Source organism: Sardina pilchardus, chromosome 7 (genome assembly GCF_963854185.1).
Source record: "Sardina pilchardus chromosome 7, fSarPil1.1, whole genome shotgun sequence".
Taxonomy (NCBI): domain Eukaryota; kingdom Metazoa; phylum Chordata; class Actinopteri; order Clupeiformes; family Clupeidae; genus Sardina; species Sardina pilchardus.
Genome location: NC_085000.1, coordinates 17,889,435 through 17,912,317, shown reverse-complemented (window position 1 = coordinate 17,912,317; position 22,883 = coordinate 17,889,435). Strand labels below are relative to the sequence as shown.

At 40.9% G+C, this 22,883-nt stretch overlaps 2 protein-coding genes and 1 long non-coding RNA gene across 4 annotated transcripts in view; 1 reads left to right on the top strand and 2 right to left on the bottom strand.

Annotated features, from left to right (window-relative positions):
* Nucleotides 1-1,360: 1,360 nt before the first annotated feature.
* Nucleotides 1,361-9,038, bottom strand: vgll4a (vestigial-like family member 4a). The gene is made up of 5 exons (XM_062541003.1): nucleotides 8,438-9,038; nucleotides 7,790-7,973; nucleotides 7,320-7,545; nucleotides 7,049-7,160; nucleotides 1,361-6,817 (listed from the first exon to the last, which is right to left on the bottom strand). Exons 1-5 carry the CDS (start codon nucleotides 8,517-8,519, stop codon nucleotides 6,618-6,620), a joined length of 804 nt encoding a protein of 267 aa, XP_062396987.1. The 5' UTR covers nucleotides 8,520-9,038; the 3' UTR covers nucleotides 1,361-6,617.
* A 121-nt stretch (nucleotides 9,039-9,159) lies between these two features.
* syn2a (synapsin IIa) overlaps nucleotides 9,160-22,883 on the top strand; it is a 28,539-nt gene continuing 14,815 nt past the window's right edge. The window contains exons 1-3 of one of the 2 annotated variants that reach the window (XM_062541002.1): nucleotides 9,160-9,238; nucleotides 10,290-10,524; nucleotides 10,645-11,630. In XM_062541002.1, the coding sequence (XP_062396986.1) occupies nucleotides 11,215-11,630 (416 nt within the window). In that variant the 5' untranslated portion in view covers nucleotides 9,160-9,238; nucleotides 10,290-10,524; nucleotides 10,645-11,214. Of the gene's footprint in view, nucleotides 9,414-10,289; nucleotides 10,525-10,644; nucleotides 11,631-22,883 lie in introns of both variants that reach the window. The other variant, XM_062541001.1, reaches the window with a different exon arrangement.
* On the bottom strand, nucleotides 18,451-21,967 carry LOC134087484 (uncharacterized). Its single transcript, XR_009939832.1, has 4 exons — nucleotides 21,915-21,967; nucleotides 19,364-19,437; nucleotides 19,105-19,240; nucleotides 18,451-18,834 (listed from the first exon to the last, which is right to left on the bottom strand). It is a non-coding gene; the product is annotated as an uncharacterized LOC134087484 (long non-coding RNA).

Here is a 22,883-nt window from a genome sequence, read left to right as displayed (position 1 = left end):
TTTTGGCAGTATGTTTAGGATTTTTGTCGTGTTGGAAGGCGAATGACCTCCCCATCCTCAGCTGTTTAGGAGAGGGACGCAGGTTTTCCTCAAGAATTTTGGTGTACTTGGCAGCATCCATTTTCCCTTCTATCCTAACCAATTGCCCAGTCCCCGCTGAAGAGAAACATCCCCAAAACATAATGTTGCCCCCACCATGCTTCAAAGTAGGTATGGTGTGTTTTGGGTGTGTTTGGGTGTGTATACTGTGTTTGGTTAGCGCCTGGAGCTCAGTCCAAAAACTTAAATCTTAGTCTCCAAAAAGTTCGATCTTAGTCTCATCTGACCATATAAGCTTTTTCCACATGGTAGCAGATTATTCCAGATGTGTTTTTGCACTGAACTCCAAGCGCAATGTTTGTCGAAAACCAACACAGTACACCACCCAAAACACACCATACCTAGTGTGAAGCATGGTGGGGGCAACATTATGTTGTGGGGATGTTTCTTTTCAGCGGGAAGTGGGCAATTGGTCAGGATAGAAGGGAAAATGGATGCTGCCAAGTACACCCACATTCTTAAGGAAAACCTGCGTCCCTCTCCTAAACAGCTGAGGATGGGGAGGTCATTCGCCTTCCAACACGACAATAATCCTAAACATACTGCCAAAAAAACAAAGCAGTGGCTTAAGGATAGGATGGTGAATATCCTTGAGTGGCAAAGTCAGAGCCCTGACTTAAATCCTATAGAAAATATGTGGATTGACTTGAAGAGAGCAGTCCATCGCCATTCCCTACAGAATTTGACTAAATTTGAACATTTCTGTACGGAAAATTGGGCAAATATTCCCCTATCTAGGTGTGCAAAGCTATAATAGAGACATATCCAAACAGATTGATGGCTGTAATGAAAGCAAAAGGAAGCTTTACAAAGTATTAAGTCAGGGGTATGATGACTTTTCCAACCCTGTTATTCTAGTTTTTCATTTTTTATTAATTTTCAGAACTGTTTACTTTTTTTTCATTATTTTGATGTTGTACAGCTAAATTTGTTAATAAAACTGGAAAAGATTTTTTTTAAAATGGGTTTTGATTTCAGGCTGTAAGACAAAAAAAAGTAACTATTTCAAAAGGGTATGATGACTTTCTATAGGCACTGTAACTCTAAGCTTTGGTGTCCCATTCAGTCACTTACTTACACCAATCAAGTCATTTTAATGGAGTGAGAGGTTTCTGCATAAAACTGATTGACATTTGCATAAACAAAAACACAAGTTGCTACCTCATAATTTTATTATTTCTCCAGACCAAGCACTCACTCCTACCCGTATAAATTAAGAAGGTATAATTGCTTTAGGAAAACAAACACTTGACGCAAAACATGTGATAAAAGCACTTTAATGTTCTTAAGGTTAGGGGAGTATAAAATGCATTTTTTTCTTTTTCTGAAAAACACAAAAAAATAAGGCCACCATGTAAAGAACACTTTCTTACAAACTGTTAATGGCATTTAAACAGAAGTTTTTGAATACAGTGCTCTTGATGGATGCTTTGAACAGTCGCACTGAACTCCTGCGTCAGCAGACCGACCTATATCAAACAGGCAGTTCTCACGACTTTGGTCTGGTTTGTGGCACAGAGACAAAAAAAAGAAAAGAAAATTACATTACGTGTTCAGTGTTCTCGTCATTAGGCCATCCCGCCAAAAAAAAAAAAACTTTCACAAAACTGCACTTGATTTAACCTATGACGGGTCTTTCAAAAAAGATCAACTTTTTTAAATGATATAAATGCATGCTGACAGAATAATGAATATTAAATAACTACCCATCATGAATCATCTACTCGAGGCAAAAAAAAAGAGAAGTAGTGTTCATCGCGCACGGCGCAATGATAGTCTTACAAATACAGTATAGTGATAAAAAGGAAGCATTTCGAATTACAAGGAACTTGAAAAGCTTGTAAAAATTGCAAGGGACTCTGAATGAGGATCCACTGAACACATCCTTAGTTACTAGATGCTGATTGATACACTCTGAAGAATACATTTCAAGAACCCTCTCGAGCCAAGCTCAACAACTTTCAAGAAATTACCCCGGCTGCTCTGTCTGAGGCAATTTACAGCTTGCACTATTGGGATTGTTTTTACTTTCTTAGTGTCAGCACAAACAGATGAGCTGTGTGCTTATCAATTTCTCAAGCATTCATCATGCAGTCAATAACTCTTCTCCCCACCGTCTGTTTCATGCTACCGAGTGGTTCTCCAGTCTGCCGGCAACAAAGGAGTGTATCTGTCTAAAGGTGCAATGAGCAACGGTGCTCTTAGGAAAGGAAGGGAAAAAAATGCAGTCGTCAGAAATTTCAAGTCAAAACTAAAGTTGAATGGGAGAGGAAGTTCGCAACCAGAAACAGTTTGGAAATCTTGATGACTACTAATTCAGGTAGAAAGTCAATATTGGCGATCCGCCACTTTCACAAGCTAGAAAATTAATCCAAAGTAGTTGTTTAGCCAAAACATTTGTTGTGGGGGGGAAAAGCCTTAGGCTGCGTGTCTATTACATTGTAGGTTCTCGGATGTTTCTGTGAGTCAATGCCGTTCATTAACAGTCCATTAGTCTGCCAGTTCCCAGTTACTAATGGCTTTCCTAGTTCCACTGATCTCATTTACAAGAAATACAGTCACAACACAACACAGGCAAGGCTTGTATACCTGCTGAGGGCAGACTGGTCACAGCCTTTAGCTTCTAAACCAGCAGCAGGGTCATCAACAAAGATTCTAGAACAGAATCTTTGGTCATCAACCTGAGGCCACCCCTCATATTTGGCCATTTAGACCCCGTTTACAGGACCTGATGGAGACCGGGGATGTGCTAGAGATGAGTGGTCCTCTGGAGATGGACACCATATCAATGCCTCAATCAGACTGACTGTTTTTTTTCTCTCTTTTTCATTGTAAAGCGATTGCCCTTCCTCCATGATTGGCCCATGCCACGCATGGCTGAACCTTATCACAAAGTCAAAAACTCTCCATCTATATCATTAGAGAGGCAAAAAAACACCTCAAGGATAAAGGCTAAGGTAGGTCTAAAAGGTTAAAAGAAAGTTGAGGGGGTCAGTATACGGACCTCATATTTACATATGTTATGGGAATGATATGTTTACTTAAGTGGTCACCATGCAAATTCAAAGAGGCCACAGCTGAGGTGCGGGGAGTTTTGGAAGTCAAGTTGGTGGTTGGTGATGGAGAAAGAGGCCAGATTTCTAATATTGGCTCTCATTTCACAAGACATATAATCTTGTTATGAAGTGCAGAGACTATTTGCAAGACATGGTAAACATTAACAAATGTAAACCAGCAAGGTTACTAACTGATGAAGTTGTAGAATCAGGAATAAGCCACTACCTTTACTATTCAACTTTCTAAAATGCTGTATTTGATTTTTAAAACATTCAAAAATGTCCTAGTAACAAAATGTGAAGAATGTGACATCTATGCTGTGTTAGCCCGGATATCCAGTAAAGTTAGCATGCTAACCCCCTAGCTTTGGAACGCAATCTCTCCTAGCACCAGTCCGAACATTAGCATGCTAACCCCCTAGCTTTGATGGAGAAAGAGGCCAGATTTCTAATATTGGCTCTCATTTCACAAGACATATAATCTTGTTATGAAGTGCAGAGACTATTTGCAAGACATGGTAAACATTAACAAATGTAAACCAGCAAGGTTACTAACTGATGAAGTTGTAGAATCAGGAATAAGCCACTACCTTTACTATTCAACTTTCTAAAATGCTGTATTTGATTTTTAAAACATTCAAAAATGTCCTAGTAACAAAATGTGAAGAATGTGACATCTATGCTGTGTTAGCCCGGATATCCAGTAAAGTTAGCATGCTAACCCCCTAGCTTTGGAACGCAATCTCTCCTAGCACCAGTCCGAACGTTAGCATGCTAACCCCCTAGCTTTGGAACTCAATCTCTCCTAGCACCAGTCCGAACCGCCACTGTAATGAATGCATGCAAGTGAATAGAGGAGTGTTGTCGTGGACGTAATGGTGTCTTCAAGACAACTGAAGACCATCACATATCCCCTTTAACAGATTTAATGCTATGCTATGCTTTAATGCTATGTCCAACAAGAAAAAAGAAAGAACCTACACACTCATAAAATCCCTCTAGGCCAACCATGCACCACATCTGGCAGAGATAAACAGTTATTGCTTATGAGACAAACAACGGAGTGAGGAGTGAGTTTATGCCGAACAGGACTTGCCTCTCTTCAACAGTCATAGGAATGTATTACTGTCATGTGAAGACAAAGTCAGCTTAATCAATACAGATTCACAAGATGCACAGAGCATCAAGACACCATACTCAAAGTGCCATCACCTAATCAGTATCTCACCTGTCACTCACATTTGTAAAACTTCTATGTTGACCCACTGCTTATATCTCATCATTCATCCTACATGGATATGCTTGAATCTAATACATTTTCTGAAAATAGCTACAAAAAGCAGTAAAATACTGTGTCTCAATTGTGCCAGTTGAGCTCAAACTGCCCAGAGAGAGAGAGAGAGAGAGAGATCACAGTTCAGAAGCAGATGGTGTGATAACGAGAGGTCAAATGACCACCATAGACAACAAAGTTAGAAGGGACTGACACAAGACCAACAACTGCAACACCCAGTGTGACTTCTTCATCAGCATGGGTTAGTCTCTGTCTAAACCAATGGGCTGGATTCCTTTCCCAAACACACCTGTGCACTTGGGGAGGAATGTGACACCTGTCCTGCGCTGTGTCCCAAAGCTAGGAATGTACTGTATGCCCTCATCAATCAGAGTCCACTTGCAAAACAAAAAACAAAACGAAAACAACAGGAGATAGATAGATAGATAGATAGATAGATAGATAGATAGATAGTGAATAGCTCTTTAGTAGACCAGTCTGTAGATGCTTTTTGAAGATTTCTGATTTCTACATGATAACAGTTCTGCATGAAGCCAACGCATCCTGCGCTGCAGTGATCGGGGAGGGGGAAACCTGGCTCCCCCGTATACAGCAACTTGCCTTTCCAGAGGCCTTGTATTCTTCAAAGCGAGAGGCAAAACGTATGAGTATTGATATAAAAAATATATTGGAGTACAATAACTGTGCCAGCAGTAAGTATTTCTAAACTGTTACTGACAAAAATAAAACGAAATCTGAAGACTAATTAGCATAGAATATGATATGGTTTGTAATAGATACCAGCTATTTTTCAAGCATGCATTTGTAAGCGGTAGACCTACTTCACACCACTTGGCCAACGTTGACCAAAACACAGTGCTTAAGGATCCAAAACAAAGCAAAAAGCTGACTTAACAGGATGAGATCAAAGTTGTTGTGAAAACAAAACAGAACTTGGGAGTGTGAGCGTTAACACCTTGTTCAGATTTTCGTCATGTTTTGCACGTGTTTTGGACTGCAGCACACTGGTATTTACTAATTGAGTGCAGAGTGATATCGGTCGATGTTTGCTGTCTCTGTTATGTGGTGCAAAACATGACAAATGACCAATTGAACAAGTGCCTTACAGGAGCCAAACAGGATTCTGGTCCTGCTGCTTCTCATTACCTTGCTAACAGACAGCCAAGGAGAAAAAAAGAAAAAAAAAAAGATTATATTCAGTATGCTTAGGGCTGCAATTACAGTAAATCAGCCCAGGGACTATTTTCAAAACCACATTTTTCTACCCAAGCAGTTTCTGCTGAACTCTTTTTAAAAAAACTCAATTTCCTCAAAAGAAGAATAAAAAAGAAAATAAAGAAAAATGGTCAAATGTAGCACTGTGCTTCACCCACGTGATGCTTCTGTGGTGGTGACACCAGGGAAGATGGCTGACACTGCCCTCCAATGGCACAGCTAAAATAAAAATGCGCAAGACACAACTGCTCTAGGCAGACTCCAGCGACTTATCTGTGCCTCACTAAGGCTTTAGGTAAGGTATAAAAATCTATTTTACACCTTCCCTATAAATTAACATGTATTTACATCTACTCGATGAGTGTCGTGGGGCCTTCCGCCCAAGACACATTGTTAATTCCAGGTTTGTGAAATAAAAGGCAGTGAAAAAAAAAAAAATAATAAGTCAAATAGCCAGATGCATGATTTTGTCAATAGCCTCCATAAATTTCTCTCCCTGTGACTCATGCCATAGTGCAAAACCAGCCTTGGCCATCCATTTCAAGTAAATATATACACACAATATATTAAGATAAAAGGTTAAAGAGCCAGGGTGAAAGAATATCACAGAAACAATGGCTTGTTAACACTAAGATTTCTTTGGTAGCCAAGCTCCAACAAGGCCTAAGTATCTATCACGTTAATCTCTTGCTATTTGGCCTAATCTTATATATATATAAAAAAACGATGACACCTTCCCGCAATCTACCACTTTGCAATATCATTTCACTAATGTTGTTCAACGCTCGTCTATGTTTGGCTATAAATGGAAGTATATTGTCAAAGAGCTGCACTTTAAAGCGAAAATGCTTGCAGAGGGAGAGAGACAAGGGGGTGTGGTAGGGGACCGTAATTCCCTATGATCTCATAAATGGGGGGGGGGGGCATGTCACCAGCGGCTTGTTGCCATTCTTTTATGAGGAGGACTTGGGGCTCCGAGAGCCACTGCCCTTGGCCTTGATCTGATGCCAGGTCTCACCCAAGGCTTTGGCAAAGTGATCATCCACAGAGCCCGTAATGGATACAGAGTTGGATGCTGGCTCTGGCTCCTTGTAAATCTTGCCCAGGCTGCGGCGGAAGTGCTCCTCAATCACAGGGTCACAGACCATGTTGGCTGAAGAAGAGAAGGAAAAAAGGGAACTTACTGTTGGAACTTATTATTCACTCAATTGAATTTTATTTTTGTTCATACTGTGCCACTAACCGCAAACAGCACATACTGTATATAAAGATACATCAATTAGCAGCTTTGTTTATAATAAAATGGTTTAGACTTGTGAATGCAAAAGCACAAAGACAAAGACAGGAAAAAGGCTACACCAGTGTGCAGGTGCTTGGCCCTTACCATTTCCTTTGCTCTTGGAGTTTGAGTTGCAGCCATCATGGGACATGTGGCAATGAGACAGGCTACAGGTGCGATTGCTTGCCGGAGCGCAAGTGATTACAGAGGGACGATTCTAAGGGGCAACAAACAACATTGACAACTAACGATTAGGCTTCTGGCTAAAAACATGTCTACTTTTTTTAGGCTTCCCTTCTGGCTAAAAACATGTCTACTTTTTTTATCGGCTAACAATGAATCAACCATCCCATGTATATATAACACCCAAACAAACCTGCTGACGCTCCACTGGGGCAGTGGCGGGCAGCGCTGTGGAGGTCCGCCCGGCGTCCATGTTGTTTTTAGTCAGAGCCAAGGGTTGGTCCATAGCAAAGATGGGCATGGGCGCATACACCAAGTTGCCATGAAGATTATTAATTGCGTTAGGGGGATACTCAAAGGGGCTGTGTGCATGACTCCATGGGTCTTGGCCATTGTCTCCATTTGAAGCTTTTGCCCTCCTATACGAGAAACAAATCAACACATTTTTTTTTTTTTATTATAGAGAATGCTCTTTTTTTTTAAACTGTCATGCATCTCCCAGCCCAGGTGAGACAAAAACAAACTGATGTCAGCTTTTATTAACTGAGACCATTTTTAGCATTTAACTAAAATCCTTGACTGACAGCACTAGGGTAAATATGAGCTTAGAAATTGTATAAATTATTATAGGGAAGAGTTTAGTGTAACAACACTGTTACTCACAGTTGTGCAGCAAACAGTCGGCTCATTTTGGTCACATGCTCATTGTCGCAATCAATGCGGTCCTCAATGTGCTCCCCGATGTATTTTCTTTTGCTCGGACTTACGGGAGGGGGCCCCGTTCTGGAACTGCCCATGGAAGAGGTCATGGGTTGCATCCTGGACTCTCCTGTGAGACCTGACTCATCTGGAAATCAAACAGTCCATCTCGTGAATCATGACAAAAAAAATATGTCACATACACATAAAATCCAACTTAATGGCAGTAGATTTTACGCTTAGGTTGCATTTCACAGATATTTTCATGACCTCATTTCAGTATGACAATTCACACATCTCTGTTTAGACTCACGTTGTTCACACCACAATAAACATAACACCAAGTAGTCAGTTCATAATTATAAAGTAAGTCATAGTATGCTATTATATCTGGAGACTAATTAAGATATCCATAAAAGTCTGTAATTACACAATTACACAGGTGTGTTACACTCAATAACATTAAGTTAAGTAACGTTACCCAGTTAGTTGTACCTTTACAGTTGACGTCACATTGTTATTAACTTGACTTACTTGTTGACGTTTGCCAAGTTATTGTGGCCACATAGCTGTAATGAAACAAAACATATACATGCCAAACGGTTACGTTACCTTCGTAGTGTAGTCTCCCAATGTTATTGTTCATTTTGTCCAAGTACTGATAGTTCAACAGGTCCATTCTCGTGATAAGCATTTAGCCAGTTAGCTAAGTAGCTAGCTAACTGAAAAAGACTAACCAAGCTAGCTTCTAAATTAGCTAGCTGGCCAGCTATCAATGTATTCCCACTGCTTCACTTTGTGTGTCACGGAAATGCTCACAACAAACGGTACTTGCTTTCTTAAGTACCAGAAAAGCGTTTGATGTATAACAAGCACTAAACTAACGTAACTCTACTACTACGACTTACTTTTGTCGACGTAGCGAGCTAGCTCTAATGGACGGCAAGCTAGCAATATCCACTAGTTTGCGAATAACGGCGAACTTTTCCTGACATTAGGCTAATGCTAACAAGCTAGCCAACTAAACAAAACGATACGGTAATTTCAAAGTAGGATAATTTCGAACCATAAAACAAAAAAGATTCAAGCAACACGTCGATAACTTATATAACACGTTTAGTCGAAGTATATGTACGACACGTTATCAAAACAACGTGTTTAAATCAAAGAGACGCGCCAGTTTTCACAGCCCGCTGTGAAGAACGTAGCTTGCCTGAATGTAACACGATTGCTAACTTACTCCAGCTACTAGTAGTTGGCTAACTTGTTTGCTAGCCAGCAAGCTATGACTCACAGGTACTGACGTAAGCAACAAAACTGCGCAGGAGCCCACAGCCATGCCCACAGCCCACCATGCCCGCTTTACTAGAGAACATCAATCAAACCAGAATTGTTCTTGAACGAAAGGCAAAGGTCGGATTCTCCTTTACTCAGTTGTCTATCTTTCTGTAAAAAAAGTAAGAGTGGTGTTCGCATTGCTCTATGATAAATTCAAAGTGACGTAGCCTATGAACTCAGAAATATTCTGAAACAGTGATGCAGAACACTTTAGATATGCAATGAATGCAAATGTTTACTTCTTTATGGGGTAGGTCTGTGCTTTTTCAAGAGCAACTACTTTTTTGTATCATCTTCTTATTTATTATGAATGATGGTGGTCAAGTGAAAGACAGACAAATGCTTCTGTCATTCAGACAGTGCAGCTCCGGGTCCAAGTCAGGGCAATTAGCAAGAAAAAACCTCAGTGCCACTGATGACTAATGGTGGTGCTTGCAAGGTTTGACATGCATTTGGATAGAAATGTTAGATTTAGACCAAAATTCAATCATGCTTAGTTATGTTCCTGTGTAATGCTTTTATTTAGATCCATTTTCTTTTGGCCTTTATGAATTTTTATGTAGCCTTGTAACATGTAGGCCTAGGCCTAATGTAACATTTTCCCCATCATTTTTTAGATTGTTTTAGAAGTTTTCTTGTAGCCTATACTGCCTTGTACAGCATTTTATTGTCATTGTGTTTCTACCTTCAATTTCTTTTCCTGTGTTTCCATGGCTTGAACATTTCTTCTAAGGATTGTTTCCATGGATACCTGTAATTACAGTAATTGGTGTATAGAACTACTTTTGACCACTGGCTCTGCCAGAAGAGACAGTAGGCCTACAGTACATAGGATACCTATATGTAGGATAGATAAAAATAAACATGGAAAGTAGGAGATATGCAGAATATGAAAATATATTAATTAATGTTCACCATTATTTTTATTTTTTGGAAATAACTCAATAGCCTATGTAGGCCTAATGGGGTTATGTAACTTAAAGCAGTGAATATATTGACTAGTGAATATTTCTGAATGAGGGGGTGAAATGCCCCAAGTCATTACCATCACACTGATCTCTCTCTCTCTCTCTCTCTCTCTCTCTCTCTCTCTCTCTCTCTCTCTCCCTCTCTCTCTGCATAGCAGTTTACAGGAAAGATGGCTTCATAAATCAGTCTCTGTGAAGGAGGGGGTTAACAGTGCTCAGTGAGGTCCCAGGAGAGATGTGCCGGCGCTTGTCTCTCCTTTTGCTCAGACACTAGAAATCCCTCTTAGCCATTTTGTCTTCTTGTCCTTTCTTCACCCTTTAGAGGACACGCAGCACAGGCAACACGCGGGTATAGGTGGACAAAAAAACAACACAGAGCTGACTGCGGAGAAGGTAACCTCCATTTTATCCCCCCCCACACACAACACACATACACACAGTATCCTAGAAGCAGCTCCCCTATATTATTATTGTGTGTGTTCTCCTCCTCCTCCTCCCCTCCCTGCAAGGAAGACGTGACGCTGGTGAGGCAGCAGAGAGTGGGGGAGGGGAAGTCAGAGTGAGCGTGAGTGCGCTGTTGAGCCAAGCGGAGCAGAGCAGAGCAGGAGCGCGTGCGTGAGAGAGCGAGCGAGCGAGCGAGCGTCCGAGCGAACAGGCATCTCTTGCAGGGATTCATTTGGATGGTCGGGGGGTGGGGCTGGTGATTGGCTGGGAGCGTGAGCAGCGTCACTCACGCAGGCAGGGGGGGAAAGCTCACGAGCGGCGAGCACGGCGTAGCATAGTGGAGCTGGGAGGAAACCCTTTTGCACTGGGTGCTAAACCCCCCCTCACGCACGCTCCGCACACACACCCCCCAACCCTCACACAGCTGCAGCCAGGAGGGAGGTGATCCTCTCTGCTCACGTCAATTTTTACTCCAAGCGCTACCCATCTGCTGCTGCTACTGCTGCTGCTGCTCTCTCTTCAGCTCTGGACGCAACCTGCTAGCCACCATCTCCTGTGCGCTTCTTCCTTCTCCTCTCCTCCTCCTCTTCCTCTTCCTCCTTTTCAGCTGTCCGTCCAGCTCATCACGCCGCCGCAGCCATGAACTACCTGCGTCGCCGTCTGTCCGACAGCACCTTCATCTCCAACCTGCCGAATGGCTACTTGTCGGACCTCCAGAAGCCGGACCCCTCGCAGCCTCCTCCTCCCCCGCAGCCAGAGGTATCTCTGGCACCTGCGCCTGGGGGGCAGGTCGTCGGCGGAGCACCTCCGCCCAGCACTTCCCCGGCCGTGGAGCGCAAGCCCCAGCCCCAGATCCAGCCCCAGCCTCAGCCCAAGCCCCAGCTCCAGCCCAAGCCCCAGCCGGCGTCCCAGCCCGCCGGCACGGGGTTCTTCAGCTCCATCACCAACGTGGTGAAGCAGACGGCCGCCTCGGCGGGACTGGTGGAGCAGACCACCGTCACGGCGCCCAAGAAGTTCAAGATACTGCTGGTCATCGACGAACCCACGCAGGAGTGGTGAGTGACAGCAGGCGATGTTAAAATTGCGTTTTGGTTGTGTTGTGCTGTGCTGTTGCAGTGGCGTGTTGTGTTGTGTTAACCTGTGTCGTGCTGCATGAAGCATCGCTTCCTGTCAACAGGTTTTGCTGCCCTCCAGTACTCCTCTGATCACTTGTGATGCGCTATGAAAGATTTGACTGTTTTTGTTGGTTGTTCAGCCGTGTGTCTATACCCTTCTCTCTATATCATGAATAATATATGAAGTGTCATTTGGAAAAGGTATCTTTCCAGGCTTGAATGTTTCCACACATATTTAACACAGAGGAATAACCCATATTTAAAATAACAATGTAGTGTGAATTTTTATATTCACTTGTGAAAAATATGAAAAAACAATTCTAATATTTGAAAATATGTGAAAAATATTTCTAATATATATTATATTTTGAAACCTCATAAGAGTGTCAAATGGAAAGGGATTCAGGGTATACGTTTCTTAAAAACAATACACCTTCATCTCGACGTCAGTGGAAAAACTGAGTAGTTCAAGTAATTCAATTATGTCAAGGAAGGGAGCTATTACACTAAGTGATTCGCATACAGTGATGTTAGCTATACCTACTCAGGCTTTCCACTTACTCAAACAGAAAGGTAGGATTTAGTGTGTGCAGGTATCCAGGACCAGGACCTCACACCAGAGAGTGATTAGGCTTTTCGCTACAAGACATATTATGTGTGAAGTTAGGTATACTAAGGCACAAAAAGTTCATTGAAATCTAGTATCCTAGTTGGCTAATTATTAGCTAAATATTTAGTATCAGGACTGCACAACAGGAGAGATTTTAAATACAAGGATTTGTTGTTCCATTGATATATCTATATATATATATATATATACTGTATATGTATGTATTAGCATTTATAATTCATAATTTTCGGTGCATGCTTATTTTGAAGGCATCCACATACACGTGTGTGTGTGTGTGTGTGTGTGTGTGTGTGTGTGTGTGTGTGTGTGTGTGTGTGTGTGTGTGTGTGTGCGTGCGTGTTTGTGTTTGTGTGTGTGTTTGACTGTGTGTGTGTGACTGTGTGTGCGTGCGTGCGTGCGTGCGTGCCTGCGTGTGTGTGTTTGTCTATGGTTATATTTGTATGTGGATGCCTTCAAATTAAGCATGCACAGAAAATGATGATAGTTTTTTTCCCCCCATCTTTATTAATCTTTCCCTGTAGATCACAGATGGTATTATGAATGCTAATGCCTCTGGCATAGCTCATTACAACATCAGGAATAATTTCTGATTGAGCCAGAGAATAAATGAGTGATTGGACAAGAATATCAATGAAAGACACGGACATGGTATCCTTCTCTCAAGTTACAAACCAATTCTACTAACATTACACCTCCAAATTTGTTAAATAGCTGAATAAATCTGTTTAGCAGTACAGTTCAACAGTTTCACCACCATCGTATAAATGATGAACATTATTATACATGAACCTAAAAGGGTACTGTCACCTTGAAATGATGTCTAGCGCAAAGATATCAGCTTGATTTGAGGCCAGGAAAAGATGGACTCAAACCAGGAGGCGTTGCCAGACAACCATTGCCCCTCTTCAGCCAGTGCCACTCAATCAATAGATTTCCTTTGTGACGTGACGTGACCAGATTTTAAGTGAGATTAGATGGCTTATCACCCTAAAACTGAGAAAATGTAGAAGTTTATCATTATTGTCATGTGATTGGACCTGGGAGTATTTATGTAATTGATCTTTAACCTATTATAAAGTAAGTCACTTACCTTTGGATAACTGTTTATGTACCCATTAGAGGCTGTATTTGATATTCAATTAGATTGATTGTATGTTAAACATTACTAGTTGAGAATTTCAGTCGCAAAAATAAGAATATAATTGATTGTATAGGCAAAATGATGTCCAAAATAACTGGAGCTTGAAATCTCATGGCATCTCATGATTCACACAATATTCAGTCACAAGCCTCTCAAAGAAATGTAAAAGGACACTTGAAAGGTTAAAGGAATAGTTCGGGATTTTGGACATAGGACCAAGTCAATTAAATCGTCGGACTATTGATATACATGTCCGTGTTGATAGAATAATTTTAGAAATAAAACTAACCTTGCAACTCAATGATTTATTACATTTTGAGGGACTAGTTTCTCAATATCAATCCGCCACTGCCATACAGGGAACAAAGTAGGCTATTGCAATGCTATGCAAGGTTCGTTTTATTTCTAACATGGTTCTATCAACACTAGGCATGTGCATCGATAGTCTGACGTTAAAATGTATTTGTTTCGGGTGTTCTGTGGAGTGTTTTCAGTGGCAGGCTGGATGTTACCGTTGACTTGCGTTATCTTGGCACCAGATTAGCACGAGATGAACGCTGCAACTCATAGGAAGGGCAGAAATTCACTGAAAATGGTCTTCACCGACCTATATCACCCAGACTGAGTTGGAAATGAGGTCCTATGTCCAAAATTCCGAACTATTGCTTTAATTGCGAAGCTGATATTTAAGAGGCAGCCACTATACAGTATGCAGTGTTGGCATTCTTTGCTGCCTCTTCCCCATATTGTTTGAGCCCACTCCCTGGCTGAAAGGGATGTTATGCTCCTTTTTTGTTTTCTTTTTAGTTCTGAATACTGAGCCTATAGAGAGAGTTCCAACAATGTTGTTTTCCCAGAGCATCTGTTTTCCTAATAGTTATGAAATTGGAATGCCGATTAAATGAAGGAAAACAAAATCCAGAATGTTAACAGCAACAGTTTTTGTTGTCATAGTACAGTAAGTGTTTGATAGATTGTATCATGCTAGGGGTGACGCAATATAGGGTTTGTTGGAAACGTCAACGCTGTCATCAGTGTGTGTGACAAAACATTACTACAGCTCTGTCTTAGCACGCTTCCTTAATATATCTATTGCAACTATTTTATTGCTCAGTATAAAAAAGGTGGATGTGAGATTTAAAAGAAAGTAGATGTCCGCACACTGGAAACTCCTTAAAGATGTGAGATTCAGTCATAAATATGATATGAAATAAATAATAGGCTACAACAGTGATATATACTGTCCGACTGAAGAACAGCCAGGTCTGAATCCATCGCAGTGCTAAGTGGTAGAGATAAATGGAGACGGAGAGCTAATTATCCTAATAACGACCCTACCTGACATTTGGCAGTGTTAATTGTCCATTGTATCTTGGCGCTGCATCTGAATGACTTGGGTATGGTGCCTCTGCCACTGTTTCTTTTGCAGCCTCACCTCAAATACCCCCCAGAGATGAAGGCTAATAATGTTAATAGATTGACAGTCAAATGTCAAACCAGAAACTAGAAAAGATGTGAGCTCGCTGTTGTTATATTTCCTCATTCCCCGGTAAACACATTGTAGGAGGCCGACAAAATGTCAGATTAGACGATGGACGCACGCTGTGTGCGAAAACATAATTAGCATGTTTTGCCATGTTTGATATTTTTGAAGTCGTCGGCCCTCTTGTCCCAATATCATCTTTATTACTGAGCAGATGTGTAGCCCTGAGCCCGGGAACTGTGCCCAGGCGAGACAGGCAACAGATTTAGACACAGTCTGGCAGTTGTGTAGAGAGACCACAAGGCAAAGTCTGTCATTGGTCACAACAGAAAACTCCCAACACAATGATACTCAGAAGGCTATATAGTCAATCTGTGCCAAAATCACTCGGCAGTGGCAGTGTTCACATTGAAATGCCCTTCACCTCATTTTGACACACTAATTCAGTCTCTAGCTAAGAACAAATTATGTCACGTTATAAATGTTACATGAACAGGGACAAATGAGCAAGACATTAAAAATGTATGTAGAGCATTGTCCTTTATTCAGTGGATTTGACAAGGCAGTTCTTTTGGTCAAATCCACTGAGGCTCAGTTCCTTTATAGTAAAATCGTAGCTAGAAAATCTGATTCCTGTCTCTGAATTGATCAACATGACCTGGCTCACAACCCACACAGAGTAGATTGACTCAGCCAGCCACTGATAAAGGAAAGGCTCAGTGCCATCTCTAAAGACATCCCTCTATGGGGTCTGTCTATGTGAGCAAGCAGCCTTAGATGTATAGAATATATTGTATTATGATTTGTCTGCTATGCCCAGGCTTTTTCATCAGTGGTCTGTGAAGGCATTGCTGATGCACTAGATAATGTACCTGTAGTTTCACTGTGAATCATTATTTTCAGCAGTGGTCTTCATGTCGTTGGTCAGTGGTCTTGGGGTCGCAATCAGTTGAACCACCACTATAAATTGTATATAACATTCTATTGTGTACTGCTATACATGTACGTATCTCAACAGCCTAAAACAAAATCCTGCAACATAAACTCCTTAGAGGGTATGCAGTAATCCTTAAAATATATTCAAGTTAAATGTCAAATTAACAGTACAAATCAGCATTTACTTCACACTCTGGTGTGCTAAGTCTAGGAATTCCCTTGTTAGAAGCCTGTGGAGTCTTTCAACTTCAGTCTCGATCGTCTGAAGTCTAAACTGTGGAAAGGGTTATTCAGCGTTCTTTTGTTACACCTCATAAAAACTAGGGCACATTTAGTGGTGAGTCATCTCAATATACAAATGTCACTCAGAGGAATTCAGATGATCCTACGCATTTATTCTAGCAAGTATTTCACATGATAATTTTTCTCTCAGGAGACAGGCTCTCAAGTACAGCTAATATAATTCTCCCTGCACTGAACAAAACCCACACCTATAAAAAAAGATAGGGCACCATTTTGGAAAGAGATATGCCCCTGCTTAGTGGGAGCTTGAGTGATCGTCTATCTGTGGCTGATAGCAGATATATTGTATGAGAACATACAGCGGCAATTTTCGCTCAAAAACAACTTTGTCGCAGTTAGTTTTAAGCAACACAAGCCTAAGATGCCATCGCAAATCTTTTCAGACAACCCTGTAGTTGCCAAGTGTTCTTTTTCGAAAGCGAGGTGTTAAATTTAAAATGCCAGGATTATTTTTTGCCAGCCATCTAACAACCAATATCTCAGAGGCAGCCAACAAATGTACGCTCAGTGTTGAACTGACCCATTCATTACGTCTCTAATGTGGACAGCTTTTCACCCTCTTAACTGAGCCTCTCCTACACAGCCTTTAATCACTCAGATTATAGAGGCATGGCGGTGCTGATCAATCACATAGATGTAACTAACCCCCTACTGAATATGCTGAGACACATATCCACATGCAGCACAGATCCATGCACACAACTCATGACAATGATTCCTCCAGATACCACTTGCAAACTGTGGCTGCCTGTGCTTGGATGAGGTAACTGACAATAATATTGAATCAGCAGAGCAAATTGTTTAGGGTGAAATCCAAACGAACTAGCAATAACAACGAAGACAAATCAAAACAGACATTCTAATTGCACATTGTTGAATCCTTCGTTGTGCAGTGGTTTTAAAAATCCAGCAGGAGAAAGAAATGACCTTTTTGCTTCAGCACAACAAAGCAATAACAGTTATGGTAGGACATGACAAACCATGCCAATTATGGTTATGGTTATAGGTTTAATCCAAAACAAATAACAAGAAAGCTGTGCATTAGAGAGGTATGAACAGAGAACTGTAAAGGTTTGTTTTGCAGGCTGCTTTATCATTATCATTAAAACATCTGCCCTCTTGGTGCTAAACTGAAAGACTTAAAGAGCCAAATATCTACACTGTTGCAAAACTATTGTAAGGCACGCATGCCTTTGCACAGCTATGTAGAATGTAGTACTCATTTGCCTATGGCCGAACCACAGCCGTGGATATATCCTTTACCAATGCTACTCTCACTTGTGCCGTATGGCTTAGGCTTTTTATTTAAGCCACTGTTTCCAGTGTTGCTGCTGTTATGTGGTGAGGACTTGGTAGAGGAGACTGAGAACCTTGTTGCTATGCAGAGCATGACAAGGCTGCACTGTAAAAAATTTACTGTGAAATTTACAGTAACTTACTGGCAACAATTGGCCAGTAAGTTACTGTGAATACCTTTTACAGTAAAGGTACTGTATTTCCATTTACAGTATTTATATATTCACTGTAAAATGAAAAACAATTACATACTGTGATTTCAGTTGTATTTACAGTAACTTACTGGCCAATTGTTGCCAGTAAGTTACTGTGAAAACCTTTTACAGTAAAGGCACTGTATTTCCATTTACAGTAACTTACTGGCCAATTGTTGCCAGTAAGTTACTGTGAAAACCTTTTACAGTAAAGGCACTGTATTTCCATTTACAGTAACTTACTGGCCAATTGTTGCCAGTAAGTTACTGTGAATACCTTTTACAGTAAAGGTGCTGTATTTCCATTTACAGTAACTTACTGGCCAATTGTTGCCAGTAAGTTACTGTGAATACTTTTTACAGTAAAGGTCCCGTATTTCCATTTACAGTATTTTATATATTCACTGTAAAATGAAAAACAACTGATTTTAAATTAAGATTTTTTTTTTTAGTTGTATTTACAGTATTGGTTGTTTCCCTGTAGAAGCTGGGTCAGTTAAATACTGTGAATTCAATTGAACTTACATTAGCCATCATCATTAGGTTAGTGCTTAAAATTATTGTTTTACTGATAATATTACTATTCTCCCTAGTTTGTAATTGTTCACTGTTAATTTAATTTGTATTGTTGTTTATTTGTATGTCGCTTTGGACAAAGGCGTCTGCTAAATAACCATAGCCATAGCCATAGCCATAATAGAATAACTCATATTCTAAAATATTTCAGTTAACTGCAGACAATAAAACAATTTTAACTTTTGTTATTTATTTAAGACATTTCAAATGTATGACTGAAGTGGATGTTGACAGACAACAGTAGACATGGTTTGAACACATGATTTGACACAGATAAGGGGGTTAAAAGCGCAGTGTGTGTAAGTGCAGTATGGCAAGTCTATGTAATGTAGTATAAGGAGTTGTGTGTGTACAGGATGCGGAGTAAAGAAACTCATCCCCAGTCTGTTTTGTGGGTGTTCCCTCAGTCTGCCACGTGGGAACAGAGATGTCTGCTTGACCTCAGTGGTTTAAACAGTCCGTGGTCAGAGCGTGAAATGTCTTTTGAAATACTTTTGGGCTGTTGTTGTACTCTTCTGGTATAGGTATCCTGCAGGGTAGGGAGAGGTGCTCTGATGGTACCTTTCGCAGTAAATGTCAAGTGTCTGAAAAAGAGAAAGAAAGCATACATTACAATTGACCCCGTTCATGAATATACAGTAATTAATGCAAACTACTCCGGTTGTGTGACAAATAAAAGCAAACCCACACTAGTCAGGTGCAATAGATAGAAGTAATGCAGATGTGTACAATACACCACCATAGCAAAGTTTGGGAGTTCACTTTGATATGTCCAGTGTTTTTTTTTTTTTTTTAAAGGGACATTTCGAAGTGACCCTACACTTCTGAACAGAAGTATGTCTGTGATATCATACCTAATCTCATCGTTGCCTGCGGCAACTCTGCCTTCATGCGTACACCACTTTTCTGATGCCTAACATACTGTAGGCCATCTCCCATCTGACTTGTAATAGCAGCCTCTGGCTCCAGGCTGGGACTTCTGGATGGCTCCTAAAAAGAATAAACAGCAATTGCCATATCATTTGTTAATAAACAGCAATTGCCATACAAAACAAATCATAGCTTTAAAAAATAAGAAAGGCAATCAGATGTAGAAATAGAAATGATAATTACCTTGCCATGAGGCACCCTTGCCACCCTTGTCACCATCTATGTTACTTCTTGATATCAGTTTATTTATGAGGGCTCTGTCAATAAAAATAAGATTGAACAAAATGATGCATGCTGTACAACAAATTGAATTTGTTATAACAATGGTAAACATCGCTAAATTGCAAAATTTAAAGGAATATTTCGGTATTTTACACTTTCAGCCCACTACACTTTCTGTATTGCCTAGCATGAAAACGAGTCAACGACACCGAAATCTCGACGATTGAGCCCATTTGTGGAATTTGTCAGCTTTAGAATGGAGCTCTGTATGGCTTTAACATTGCTCGCTTTGTGCATGGTCTATTCTGTCCTTAAAACACCCCTAAACGTTCGTTTTAAAAAATGTCCAGCTCACTGAGTGGTTACTGGTCTTCAACGATCTTCTATAGCAAGTTTAGCAGCGAAATACAGCTTCTGTCATCTGTTATCAGGGATTTTCGAAATCCCAGAAGTAGTGATGCTCCGATCGATCGGCCGCCGATCATGATCGGCCGATATTGGCTAAAAATGGCTTGATCGGTGAAGCTCAAAAGCGCCGATCAAAAAAGCCGATCATGTGACCTACTGTAAATTACTTGCGTGACATCTTTTCACCTGCAGGCGCAGCGCACAGGCACACAACCATAGATATATCTATGCACACAACAGCCTAGAGTAGAGAGGAGCTTGCAGTGGCAAACATGAGTAGGCTAAAGGTTCAGTGTAAAATTAACCATATGCAATGTATGTCGTGCTGAAATCCCTCGAGGTGGAAGCCAAAGACGTTTTAACACCACTGACGGACAACTGAATATGTCGGGTAGCCTATGAGAAACTAAACCAGCCAACTTCCCCATCCTTCAATCAGCCGACTGTAGGCCTACTAACGATAGGGATGATAAGATGGAAAGGCATTACGTTCAGAATTAATTTGCCTCCTCGAACAACCTGTATTTCGTTGTGGAGGATAAAGCCCAGTTACGATTTTGCAAATATCTGTAGCCTAAAAGATTTTTGAAAGACAGTCAGACTCTCACATCTAAAGACAAATCATAGAGTTTTAAGTCACAAACTAGTCACAGACTATGCAGACATGCGATAATATCAGACATGTTTGATATTGTTGTAACGGCAGAATTAGAAAAAGACTCCGACTGGCTTACAACCGCTAATTAACACCTTACATTAAACGAGTACACGGGAGCGCGCCGCACCATGATTTCTGTCCCGACTTTGGATATTTATTCATCGACTGTGAAAACATGGCAATATCGCGCAATGTAAGTCGGCCCTAACCTGCCTTGATCCACGATATTACACCGCAGGCATAAAATACTAGCCTAATGTGTATCTCCCCGCGTTACCAAACAGTAGCCCATTGACAAGCTGAAGAATAGGCATATTAGCTTCCCAAGCGCAGACGCCTGTCCAATGTCCCTGCTAGCTTAACAGCGCACTTTATTGACTCAAACTGGTGGCATTTAACGGCATGTTTCAGTCATGGGGGATTCCAAGATAAAAAAGACTTGCAATTTATTGCTTACAGTAGCTTACATTATTTCTTTTTTGGGGGATTTGGAACAGAGAAAAGGCCATAGTTTTGCACTTTGAGGCAGTAGGTTTTGATGTAACACGTTTTTCATTTAATGTAGTCAGTCTATTTAGAAGCTATACTTTTCAAGTAGCCTAGGCAATGTAATTTGGTCCCATCCCATTTAGGTGATCTGTGTGTTGGTCTGCCTGACCCCCTCCTTGTATGAAATCATTTTATGTCTCGCTGCATATTTGGAAAAGATGGCCAAAGTTATTTCATTTTCTAAATACAAATCGATAAATGGTGGTTCTTCAACATCTTGACTAGCCTTAGGCCTACTGTCTTTTACGCCACTTACATTAATTCATAGTTAGTTTAATTTCTACAAATGATGCAAACTCTGCTAGACTATTGTTAAAAGACTCTCATTCCCCTGCCATTCTGTGATCGGCAGTGATCGGCAATCGGCCGATCATGATTTTGATGATCGGTAATCGGTGATCGGCCCCAAAAATGCTGATCGGAGCATCTCTACCCAGAAGTACTCTTTCAACCGTGTGTGCCTAATATAACACAACAGAATTTGAGTTTCACTGCGAAACTTGCTATAGAAGATCGTTGAAGACCAGTAACCACTCGGTGAGCTGCACATTTTTTAAAACGAACGTTTAGGGGTGTTTTAAGGACAGAATAGACCATGCACAAAGCGAGCCATACAGAGCTCTATTCTAAAGCTGACAAATTCCACAAACAGGCTCAATCGTCGAAATGTCGGTGTCTAACACTCGTTTTCATGCTAGGCAATACAGAAAACGGGCTCAAAGTGTAAAATACCGAACTATTCCTTTAAGACTGTTTTAGTAACTACAATAATCATGTTTACTTTCTGGATTAATATATTACACAGCACATATGACAAACAAATTAGAGCATGCTCAATAACATACCCCATAGCCCCCCCCCCCCCAAAAAAAAAGCATTCAAAACACAAACACTTACACCATGTTGAGGGCAGCAGCCATGGCTAACATCATCAGGGTAGTGCCATCAGGGTAGACCGACTTCGCCCTGGACAGTTGTTGACAGTTGAGCCCACTATGAAGTCATAACAGACACATGAAAGGAGGGGATAAACTAAACAGTTACAGACACAAATACATGCACACACATTAAATCAGTGGTTCTCAAACTTTTTCTTTCATTCCCCACTTTGATCAAGGGGGCTTTCTCGAGCCCCACCTGTCCATCATCGCTCTATAGAAAGTATAGGTCAAGCTCAAAATTGTCATATTTATAACGTCACTTGCTAAATATACATCAGTAGGCCTAACAAATAACAGTTAGGCTACAAAAGATAAATATCAGTTCAAAAATAGAGAAAATAAAAATCTAAATCAATGACCAATAACGTCAGTTTTTGTCATTGACAAGGTGTCAATCCTTGCTTCAAAAAAAGATGATTTCCAATAATACAGCAAAAGAGCCAACTACATGCTACCATTGTGTTATAAATGAAGTTCAACACCCTCAACCTCGTTCAAAATCTTATTCAGGTCAAGCCTTGACACGAGCGCTTCCCTGAATGAAACAGTCCGTCTGTTGCGCATCGGGCACTAGGCTACCCTCTTTATCACGACGATAGCATTTCTTTTACCTGCTATCGTCTGTGCGCCAACCGAGCAAAGTCTCTCACAGTTTTCCCATTTGATGTCCTGTTCTGCCAGGTAGACTAATTGTTGAGATCAATGTTGAATAGTTCATCTGCAGTGGCCCTACTTTTGGCATACTCGCAGAATATATCTTCGCCCGCTGTCAAGTTAACAAAGCGGACATAAGCAATAACTAAACCACCTTTGTAACTGTCGGTGGCCTTGTCCACTTGCAAGGCAAAACATGAGTGTTTGCGTTTGTCAAGCACTTGTTCTTCGAGATCGCAGAACAGCAATTGTGTCGTCGGACAGATAGCCA